The 12,758-nt window shown below is 46.3% G+C and overlaps 1 protein-coding gene across 11 annotated transcripts in view; it reads right to left on the reverse strand.

The window, feature by feature from the left end:
* The window catches only part of BICD1 (BICD cargo adaptor 1), a 185,689-nt gene that overhangs the window by 58,567 nt on the left and 114,364 nt on the right, over positions 1–12,758 (reverse strand). For all 11 annotated transcript variants that reach the window (XM_083181321.1, XM_083181322.1, XM_083181324.1 and 8 more), the window contains exon 3: positions 6,979–7,131. In XM_083181321.1, coding sequence (XP_083037447.1) covers positions 6,979–7,131 — 153 coding nt within the window. The remainder of the gene's footprint in view (positions 1–6,978; positions 7,132–12,758) is intronic.

Here is a 12,758-nt window from a genome sequence, read left to right on the forward strand (position 1 = left end):
TCGACAGGCCTTAGGTCTACACCTGAAATAGGTCAACACTGCAAAGATCAACAGGGTTGAAACGTCAACACAAGCATTAGGTAGACAATGGGAAAGTCGAAAGGTCAACATGGGCTTTTGATGTTTTTTGTCCTGAATGTGGACATAGTCAACATGGACACATCTAAGTGTACTGTGTCCCCTCACATGGCTGGCTGTGCTTGGCAAGCTATTTTATTCTCCCACCCTGCCGTGCTTAATGGTAGGGCATGAAATACCGCCTGTCGGCACATGTCGACTCAAAAACAAAAGTGAAAAACCATACGTTAACCTTTTGACTTTCGACCTTCCCCGTGTCAACCTAATGCATGTGTCAACCTAATGACCCCATCGACCTAACCCCATGTCGACCTTTATGCATGTGGACCTTCAGTGGTCGACCCAAAGAATGTCGACCTTCCTCTTGTCGACCTAGTGACAAGGTATACGCTGGACTGGCTGCTTGTAAAGCTGTGGGAGTTTCCACCCACATTCACCGTCCTATTTAGTAAAAGTTATAGGCCTAAGTATCCATCTGCTGCTTATTGTAGCTAAAGGAAAACTCCTGTTGTTGTCATGGCCAACTGATTAACCCTTCGTTAGACATTCCCCGTTACTGTTCTCTTTCAGCAGGAACATCTTCCAGCTAACTTGATATTGACCAGTAGATGGCAGTATAGAGCAGCATATAACCATGTATGCAGCAGCTGCAACAGAGAAACCAGCCAGACTATAACAATGGGGGTTATTCTAGTTCATTCTTTCTGACAAAATCCTTCTTAGATGGACAAAACCATGTGCACTGCGGGTGGGGCAGATGTAACTTGTGCAGAGAGAATTAGATTTGGGTGGGGTTTTTCTTCAAAGTGAGATCTATATTGCAGTGTAAAATAAAGCAGTCAGTATTTTCCCTGCACAGAAACAAAATAACTCGCCCAAATCTAATTCTATCTGCACATGTTACATCTGCCCCCCTGCAGTGCACATGGTTTTGTCCATCTAAGAAGGATTTTGTCAGAAAGAATTAACTAGAATAACCCCCAATGTAACATCTGAACAATGAGGTTTCCTGTACAGCACTTACTTCCCTTTCTGCAGATACTAGATAGTAAATAATCGTTCGTGCTACTGTATATATATATATATCCTATAAATGATTTCTACGGACTCTTCGGCAGAGATTATCACAAGTGTACATTAATGAATATGGAATTATAAGCCCTTGGAGCACTAAGAATGGTTCAGTAATAAGGGATTTTCTCCATATAAATATATCCACATATCCATAACCATCTGGCCGGCTGAATTACTTCTCTCTTAGGGCGGGATGTACTAAAAGGAAAATGCAGTAAAACCGGGGTTTTACCGCATTTTCCTATGTACCATTAGCCGTCCGCCCCGTCTCCGCCTGGCAGGGTATCGCCACCCTCTGGGTGGCGATACCCTATAAGCTTCTATCGCCGCCCGCCGTCCGCGCGACCCCCCCTCCCGTCCTCCATCGATCTCCTCCTCCCCCAGCAGGTGTCACAGCCGGGAGGACATCCGGCTGCAGGGGGAGGAGGAGACACAGGGGGACACTGACAGCCGCCGGGATGTGACGGAGACCCCCGCAGACCACATTACAGGTATCGCGGGGGAATCAGTCACCGCAACAAGATGCCAGCCACCGGCTGGCAGGCGAAGGGCAGCGATGTATATTAATACATCCCACCCTGAATCGATACCGAAGGGAATTGGGAATCTCTCCTGACACCAATAAAGTTGAGTTGCCATTTTATTCCATAATTAGATCCAGCTAGATTAGGGCTGGCCAAACCAGTCATAGAGATCTCCCAACAGCTCATGTTTTTAAGATCACCTAGCTGGTGCACAGGTGCAGTCATTACTGTCATGTTACCAGACCACCTAGCTGGTGCACAGGTGCAGTCATTACTGTCATGTTACCAGACCACCTAGCTGGTGCACAGGTGCAGTCATTACTGTCACGTTACCAGACCACCTAGCTGGTGCACAGGTGCAGTCATTACTGTCACGTTACCAGACCACCTAGCTGGTGCACAGGTGCAGTCATTACTGTCACGTTACCAGACCACCTAGCTGGTGCACAGGTGCAGTCATTACTGTCACGTTACCAGACCACCTAGCTGGTGCACAGGTGCAGTCATTACTGTCATGTTAGACCACTTAGCTGGTGCACAGGTGCAGTCATTACTGTCATGTTACCAGACCACCTAGCTGGTGCACAGGTGCAGTCATTACTGTCACGTTACCAGACCACCTAGCTGGTGCACAGGTGCAGTCATTACTGTCACGTTACCAGACCACCTAGCTGGTGCACAGGTGCAGTCATTACTGTCACGTTACCAGACCACCTAGCTGGTGCACAGGTGCAGTCATTACTGTCATGTTACCAGACCACCTAGCTGGTGCACACGTGCAGTCATTACTGTCATGTTAGACCACTTAGCTGGTGCACAGGTGCAGTCATTACTGTTATGTTACCAGACCACCTAGCTGGTGCACAGGTGCAGTCATTACTGTCATGTTAGACCACTTAGCTGGTGCACAGGTGCAGTCATTACTGTTATGTTACCAGACCACCTAGCTGGTACACAGGTGCAGTCATTACTGCCATGTTACCAGACCACCTAGCTGGTGCACAGGTGCAGTCATTACTGTCATGTTAGACCACTTAGCTGGTGCACAGGTGCAGTCATTACTGTTATGTTACCAGACCACCTAGCTGGTGCACAGGTGTAGTCATTACTAAAGGAGCCCATACACGCTCCGTTCTGCTCCGTCCGTTCTGTACTATGAGATGCGCGCTCCCGTGCATCTCATCGTACAGTACAAAAAGTATGTGCTGCACATACTTTTTGTACTAGCTTTACATCGTATCGCATTGCATGCACAATGCATGCACAAGGCATGCAATGCGATACGATGTGTACTTTAAAAGTACAGAACGGATGCCCAAAACGGAGCGTATATGAGCTCCTTAACTGTCACATTTCCCAGACCACCTAGCTGGTACACAGGCGCAGCCATTATGGACTGTCACAGTTCCCAGACCACCTAGCTGGGGCACAGGTGCAGTCGTTACTACAGTAATTGTCACATTTCCCAGACTACCTAGCTTCTGCACAGGTGCAGTCATTACTAACTGACACATTTTTCAAACGTGCTGCATTCATTCCTAACCGACACATTCTCTAGATCCACAGGTGGGCTGGAAAACATGAACTGTTGGTAGATCTCGAGGACCGGTGTGGACACCCCTGATCTAGATCAAGGCTGGCAGAGGAGGTATCTGCCAAACCATGCCTCTCGAATGTCCGAAATCACGGACCTAGAAAGGGTGACCTTTACCCCAAAAAGTTGTCTTTTCTATTGAAGCATTGGTGGGATTTTGATGGTTTGGGTGGAATTTGTGTCTTATTTGGTCCTTCGGTTGTGAAATGGGTACAAACTGCGGACTGCCCCATAGTTCTCTTTTGGCCTTATGATACGGAGAGCAAGATTCCAAATTTCAGTCATACTGTATATACATACAAATACTCTTTCTCCCATGTACTATAAATAGATTTGGCCGTGGCTTTGAAAATAATTGCCACGCACCCAGTCACTAGCGTAATTTGCTAAGCAGGACCCTTGATATTTGTAAAGAAACATCTTCAAGGTCAAAGGCCCAAACCATTACCCGATAATTATCCATTTAATACGGTTATTCTCATGACGAAAAAACAATTTACCAAGAAACCGCTGATTGAGGCCTAAACCTCCCTTATGTTTCTTGTCTTTTACATTTGTATCCACATTTGTGTCACTACCGTATCAGCTGCTTTCGGGAAAAAGTGTAAAAGACAAAAAATAAAACTGGATTTGCAATGTAAAAAATAAATAAAAAAAATTACAAAAATTACAGATGAAGTGAAGTGGAACGATCCAGCTGAGATCTTGCACTAGAACTATCAGACACCAGTGATAATTGGAGAGCTGTTCTCTTGGGAAAGGAGGATTCCCATTAGAAAATATACTAATTTTTGAGCGAAATTTGATATATCTCCTAATTAAACTCTTGTGTGCACATCAGAGTACTCAGCTGCCAAGACGTGTGCACATGTGGAGCGCGCTGCGTGTCTCTGAAGGACACTGACATTGATGACTCTCGTGAACATCAATTTGTTTTTTACTTTTTGGACTTTTCTATACATGATAAAGTAATGTCAACTTATAATACGCTGGTGCATGTCTATATATATATATAGAGAGAGAGGGCGGGATGTTATAACATCCGCGGCCCCCCTTCGCCGGACATCGCATTTTTAATAACGGCATATGCTATAACATATGCCGTTATTCATGCAAGGGACAGCTCTTGCGGTAAGAGCTGTCCCTTGCGATGCGGTGCCGGCACTGGACTTCCGGGTCTGTGACCCGGGAGTCCATCTGCGCATGCGCAGACCCCGGCGCCGGCCGCAGGGCACGCTGGGAGGGATCCGTGACGGATCCCTCAAACAGCGCTGCGGTAAGAAGCCCATAGGCTTCTGCAGGGATTCGCCAGCTTTAGCTGGCGATTCCCTCCGCAGCGCTGACACTGCGGAGGCGCCATATAGCATATAGAAATGCGGTAGAAACCCCGAAAACGGGGTTTTTACCGCATTTCTGCTATATAGCATCCCGCCCAGAGAGAGAGAGGCTAGCAAGCAAGTATTGACTAAATATCCACTACCAAGGACATGTCACTCTTGCTTTAAGAATTTGTTGGATTTACAGAGAAAATGTTACACACTTATATGAAACTACTAACAAGGTTGGAAATGCAGGATGTTCCCCCGCATCTTGTAGAAGGCAGTTTCAAGGCCTTTTGTCTGTATGCCCAGAATATATTGTAGATGTGACATTCATCGAAAAACCTTGGACAATACATTTAAATATTATTTTACTACATAGATGAAATGTATGTAACCTCATTTACACCAAAATCCCTGTTTGGACACTGGTCTTCAAACACGGGAGTTTCCAGGGTTGGACCCAGTTTCATACCCCACAGCCTGGGCCAGACCTGGGTCTGCACTGTTTACACTGAACCTGGGTCAGCCCTGCTTTTCCCTATGGATGCCAGGGGTAGTTAAATTGCCCACCTGCCCGTCAATGGAGTGGGAGACACATCACTCACCCTCCTCTTTTAAGAACTTGGTCCCGCTAATGCCTGTCATCTCTGTATCGGATATGGCTGTCACCTCACCCCCTCTCGTCCCACCTCATCGTTGTCCCACCCTGTCACCTCACCCCCTCTCTCACCTCACTGCGCCTCACCTCACGCCCCTCTCGACTCAACCCTCTGACTCCCCCTACCTCATCCTGTCACCTCACCCCCCTCTCGCTTCACCTAATCTCGCCATAACCTCACACCCAGTCACCTCACAACGTCACCTCAACCCCCTCTTGTCCTGTCACCACATCCTGACTTGCTGTCACCTTCCCCCCCCCCATGCTATCACCTCACCACCTTCTCACGCTGTCACCACAGCCCCCTCTCGCTTCACCCCTCTGCCTCACCCCACCTTGCCATCGTCCTCACCCTTTCACCTCACCACCTCTCTCACCTCACCACCCTCACTTTTCACTGAGCCCGATCACTGATATATATCTACCTGGAATCTTTAACTTTCGGGAAGCGATACACACTACCCAGTAGGACCTCTAGCATTTATCCATCTGTCCAGTAGAACCTCTAGCACCTGTCTCCTATGAGGCAGCAGACATTTTTGGAGGGACATTTTCAGTAGATTCCATACGGACAGCAAGAACCATTGAAATATGCAGAGACTATGCGCCCCCACACCGCTAGCTCCTCCAAGCCACTACTTGGGCTGCAGTTCCATTGCTACGCCACTGGGGTGGCTCTAGATACACTTGATATGCTCAGAGGTCAGTGAGAAGAGGACACGCCCCTCAGTGAGAAGAGGACACACCCCTCAGTGAGAAGAGGACACACCCCTCAGTGAGAAGAGGACACACCCCTCAGTGAGAAGAGGACACACCCCTCAGTGAGAAGAGGACACGCCCCTCAGTGAGAAGAGAACACGCCCCTCAGTGAGGACATGCTCCTTTCAATCCCTGAAATGATGAATACATTATATAAGTAAGCTCAGTAATTGATGATTTGTGATATCATCACTATAATAATATATATTATATATAATGATAATAACGCACCGGCGGCTGTACATCATTACTGATATGGAAGTGACATTCCTGCAATCAGTATATAATAATGTTTTAGCGACGTCATTTCTAGCTTCGGCTCTGAGTCACTGTATACAGGCTAGATAGCGATTGATAACTATAAAGCTTAGCCATTGTATTTTGTTATAATAATCCATTATGTTTCAATATAAGAATGAATTATTAACAATATTAGCCTGTAACTGCAAAGAGAAAGCACCTGCACTCTGGCTTCAGAGAAGAATTACATGTCAGCTATCTGCGCTCATCTCAGAGTCAGACCAGGCAGCCAGAGACCACAAAGATAGATGTGCTAAGAGATTGTAGCTCAACAGACGTGCAGATATGAAACCAGAGCTGTATGAAACTATAAGATTAGATAAGGGACGCTAGACATAGCACGTACTTCTATGTTATCATATGTACGGGGGGGGGGGGGGATTTTTTTTGTAGTGTGTACACCCTGTGTTGGGCAGGATATGTGTGGGCGGCCAACTATGGTTGCATATAAATATGTAAGTTGATATCAATAAATTTTAGAATGCTTTGAAGACATAACTGATTGGTGGTGTCTTTCCTCATTGTGTTCTCACCAATGCATTGGTAAAAGATATCTGAGAGGTGACCTGATTAATTGAAGGTATTTCTTAGTGATTCAACTGCGATATCACGATAGACCGACGCTGGAACAATAGTGGGCGACATCTCCGCATCCTCACATTAACGTACCTGGTTTTGCTTTAGCGTGGACACTAGTTTCTGTAACGTGATGTTCTCCTCTTCCAGCTCCGTGTAGTCCTGCAGCAGTCTGGCCTCCCGAAACTTGTACTCCCGGATCTCGTCTTTCATCCGCATTCTCTGCAGCTCCAAGATTTCGTTGGTCTACAGAAACAAAGAGAAAGTTCTATGTAAGTTACATAATAAACGCTGAGAATTATTTACACTCTTATATAGTGACTATGGGCCCGATTCAGATTCACAGCCCGAGGGATTATGGAACGAATGTGCAACTGTTCACGCCAGGCATTTTGGGGCGGAATGCCGGCGTTTTCCCACTGTGGGCATCGCCACAAACGCATTAGCAGTCGTGCACAGGGCAGGTATTCACGTTTAGCTGATCACTGGGCCTTGAACACTTGCAGCCTAGCGATCAGTTCTGAATCGGGCCCTATAAGGGGTACATTTACTAAGATGGGAGTTCTATTGCAGAGGGGATGTTGTCCATAGCAACCAATGAATTATATCTATTATCTTCTAGAAGGTGCTAAATAAATAAGTAGAATCTGGTTGCTATGGGCAATTTAACTAACAGGGGAGTCATCCACCAATCAGAGTCCAGCATTCTCTACCTGCCACCCAACTGCAGCCAAACAGTGAATGGCTGTCAGTTTTGCTGATTGGTGGACAGCTGGAGCCATTCACTGTATGGAAACAAGTGGAGAGGTGGCACGGGAGGGGTGCGTTATGATTGTTTTGGTTTACGTTTATTCTGGTGAATGGGTGCAGAGGGGCCCCAAATGCATATGCTTTGTAAAGCGCTGCGGAATCTGTGTGCGCTATATAAGAAACTGTTAATAAATAAATAAATTGCTCCATCCGGGCCTACAATGCTGTTAGGACGGCGCTGTGTTCAAGCAACAGGGTTTGTACAGAGACAAAAAAAGAAATGTCACTGTGTGGTGCACCTAAGAATTGACACAATAATACGTAACTTTTAATTGGATAACTCTAAAATTGGTAGCGAAATAATGGACACACAATACACAAAAACATATATGACACAGACAGGTGTTTTAAAAAGGGTACTGATACCCTCACGACGCTGGGCCCCCAATCCCAATGAAATTTATGAGAATGCTTTTATTTGTGTACACATAAAATGCTTTGATGTTTTAGCAGTAACTTAGTACCTAGGACGTTCTCCTTAATTAGTGGAGAATTGACGGGTATGATACCCGGTCTGATAGGTACTCACGGCTGTTGTGCGAGTGATAGTATATGGATCAACTCACACAATTTTTACAGTTTGAGTGCTGGTTAATCTCGAATGCACTCTGAATTACCACAATTATAACAACAGTCCTGCCCCCCGTAATAAGTGTGGGTCTAGGAAAGGTAGTGGTGCTCTGCAGCAACGCTAGTCTGACCCGCTGTGTGGGATGCGGGTATGAGCCGGGCGATGGCGTCGGGTAGCGGTGTAGGTAACTGCGCCCGGTGGGAAGTACCGAATGTGGCTATGTTTGATGCCGCAGACGTTCCCACTTGCCAGTTCTGATACAACACGGTGTTAGTGCGCAACACACCGTGTCTCGCCCTGGTGAGATATGCCAGGTATCAGATCGCCAGAGCGTGCTGCAGAGGAAAAATACTTTAAGCTAAAACAGATCAAAATGCATTTATATCAGGGAAGGGAAGGGGGACACAGACGAAGTGTAACGGTCGGCGTACGCTTCGCCAAGGAGCTTTTTCAAGACCAAGGTCTTGAAAAAGCTCCTTGGCGAAGCGTACGCCGACCGTTACACTTCGTCTGTGTCCCCCTTCCCTTCCCTGATATAAATGCATTTTGATCTGTTTTAGCTTAAAGTATTTTTCCTCTGCAGCACGCTCTGGCGATCTGATACCTGGCATATCTCACCAGGGCGAGACACGGTGTGTTGCGCACTAACACCGTGTTGTATCAGAACTGGCAAGTGGGAACGTCTGCGGCATCAAACATAGCCACATTCGGTACTTCCCACCGGGCGCAGTTACCTACACCGCTACCCGACGCCATCGCCCGGCTCATACCCGCATCCCACACAGCGGGTCAGACTAGCGTTGCTGCAGAGCACCACTACCTTTCCTAGACCCACACTTATTACGGGGGGCAGGACTGTTGTTATAATTGTGGTAATTCAGAGTGCATTCGAGATTAACCAGCACTCAAACTGTAAAAATTGTGTGAGTTGATCCATATACTATCACTCGCACAACAGCCGTGAGTACCTATCAGACCGGGTATCATACCCGTCAATTCACCACTAATTAAGGAGAACGTCCTAGGTACTAAGTTACTGCTAAAACATCAAAGCATTTTATGTGTACACAAATAAAAGCATTCTCATAAATTTCATTGGGATTGGGGGCCCAGCGTCGTGAGGGTATCAGTACCCTTTTTAAAACACCTGTCTGTGTCATATATGTTTTTGTGTATTGTGTGTCCATTATTTCGCTACCAATTTTAGAGTTATCCAATTAAAAGTTACGTATTATTGTGTCAATTCTTAGGTGCACCACACAGTGACATTTCTTTTTTTGTCTCTGTACAAACCCTGTTGCTTGATATATATAGATGTCCAGTGGTAGCACACCCCCGTCAACCTAGGTTTCATTTAAACCTGTAACTAAAAATCAGGGGTCCACCTTTTCTAGTATCTTATTCATCACTCTCCTGTGCGATAAGTTTTCCTTTGTGTACGGCGCTGTGTTCAGTCACATGCCTACAATGATTGATCTACAGTTATCTTTTAGTTATAAAATACATGTATTTCTTGGACTCAGCGAAGGTTCTGCCGCCCTGGGATAATGTTATCTGTTTTTGTAACAAACACACATTAAAATACTTCAATAAATTCCCAGTCTGAAGTTCCAAACATTTTTCCCCTGACATAAAACTCTCCTCACTTGTAGAACAAGGTCATTATTTTCTCCAGATTTTGGCATCCAAAGTTCAAAGCGGCAGAATGTAATTGGTATCGAGAGTATTCATTAATCAGGAACCAGGCAGAGATGAGAATTGTCAGGATGATATACAGGGTTTGGAAATGAAACTGCAGTAACAAGGAGCGTGCAGTAGGGGGAGCCAAAGTTCTGTCGGGCTTTACGTTTCTTAGAAAGACACTTTGCAAAACTTTTTTGAATACATGAATTCACTTCAAGATGGGACATCGCATCCGATCGCCCTAGTGTATGGGCACCATCATGCCTAGTGACTTAAGATTAAATAGTAGCCCGGACCACCAATTAGTTAAATCCAGGTGGGAAATCAGGTTTGTGTATCACCATCATCATCACCTCACAAAAACACAACCCTATGACCCATACCCATTGCTGCTAATGAATAATACAGGCTGAGTATCCCTTATCCAAATATCCATTATCCAAATTATTCTGAAAACCAGTCTCCCAAATGTGCTTTATTTTTTATTACTGAGTACATCTGTAACTGGCACTACTGGGAACTGGGACTGGCACTACTGGGGACATAATATGTAACTGGCACTACTGTGGACATGATATGTAACAGCACTACTGTGGACATGATATGTAACTGGCACTACTGGGGACATGATATGTAACAGCACTACTGTGGACATGATATGTAACTGGCACTACTGGGGACATGATATGTAACTGGCACTACTGTGGACATGATATGTAACTGGCACTACTGGGGACATGATATATATCTGGCACTACTGGGGACATGATATGTAACTGGCAACACTGGGGACATGATATGTAACTGGCACTACTGGGGACATGATATGTAACTGGCACTACTGGGGACATGATATGTAACTGGCAACACTGGGGACATGATATATATCTGGCACTACTGGGGACATGATATGTATCTGGCACTACTGGGGACATGATATGTTAATGGCAACACTGGGGACATGATATATATCTGGCACTACTGGGGACATGATATGTAACAGCACTACTGGGGACATGATATGTAACTGGCACTACTGGGAACATTATATGTAACTGGCACTACTGGGGACATGATATGTAACTGGCACTACTGGGGACATGATATGTAACTGGCACTACTGAGGACGGGATGCAGTTAATTTGCCGGCGGTCGGGATCCCGGCGGTCGGAATCCCGACACTGGAATCCCGACCGCCGAAATCCCGAAACTTTCTCCCTCTGTGGGTGTCCACGACACCCATAGAGGGAGAATAAAATAGCGTGCCGAGCGTAGCGAGGCACCGGGCCCGCTGCGTGGCGAGCGCAGCGAGCCCGCAAGGGGGGGCGATCCATGTCCCCCCCTTGTCGGGATTTCGGCGGTCGGGATTCCAGTGTCGGGATTCCGACCGCCGGGATCCCGACCGCCGGCAAATCGTATCGGATCCCTGAGGACATGATATGTAACTGGCACTACTGGGGACTGGGACTGGCACTACTGGGGGCATGATATGTAACTGGCACTACTGTGGACATGATATGTAACTGGCACTACTGAGGACATGATATGTAATTGGCACTACTGGGGACATGATATATAACTGGCACTACTGGGGACATGATATGTAACTGGCACTACTGGGGACTGGGACTACCGGGGACATGATATGTAACTAGCACTACTGGGGACTGTAACTGGCACTACTGGGGACATGATATGTAACTGGCACTACTGGGGACATGATATGTAACTGGCACTACTGGGGACTGGGACTGGCACTACTGGGGACATGATATGTAACTGGCACTATTGGGGAAATGATATGTAATTGGCACTACTGGGGACATGATATGTAACTGGCACTACTGGGGACTGGCACTACTGGGGACATGATATGTAACTGGCACTACTGAGGACATGATATGTAACTGGCACTACTGGGGACATGATATGTAACTGGCACTACTGAGGACATGATATGTAATTGGCACTACTGGGGACATGATATGTAACTGGCACTACTGGGGACAGGCACTACTGGGGACATGATATGTAACTGGCACTACTGAGGACATGATATGTAACTGGCACTACTGGGGACTGGGACTGGCACTACTGGGGACATGATATGTAACTGGCACTACTGGGGACATGATATGTAACTGGCACTACTGGGGACATGATATGTAACTGGCACTACTGGGGACATGATATGTAACTGGCACTACTGGGGACATGATATGTAACAGCACTACTGGGGACATGATATGTAACTGGCACTACTGGGGACATGATATGTAACTGGCCCTACCGGGGACATGATATGTAACTGGCACTACTGGGGACATGATATGTAACTGGCACTACTGGGTTATGATATGTCCCAATCTCCCCCAATGTCACATTGTGGTCCCTGTGGCAGACAAGGGCTGGGATACGAAGGTGGAAGACACGGGGGTCTATTTTCTAAGCTTTGGATGGAGATAAAGTACCAGCCAATCAGATCTTAACTGTCATGTTACAGACTGTGTTTGAAAAAAGACAAATAGGGGCTGGTTGGCTGAAACTTTGGGGCCGATATATTAAGTCTGGAGAAGTGATAAAGTGAATGGTGATAGCACAGCGATCAATCAGCTCCTAACTGTCATGTTACAGGCTGGGTATAAAAAATTCACAGTCTATCGAAAATTGGCTGCAGCACAAATTCGTGGCCGTCCTGCCAGGTCTGAATCTTGCCCTACATCTACTCCATTTAAGGCATATGGTGCCCATGCACTTGTCCGATTTGGGTCAATTTTGCCTAATCCATCGGGCCAAATCGGATGTGTTT

Source organism: Crinia signifera, chromosome 4 (assembly GCF_055691185.1).
Source record: "Crinia signifera chromosome 4, ASM5569118v1, whole genome shotgun sequence".
Lineage (NCBI taxonomy): Eukaryota > Metazoa > Chordata > Amphibia > Anura > Myobatrachidae > Crinia > Crinia signifera.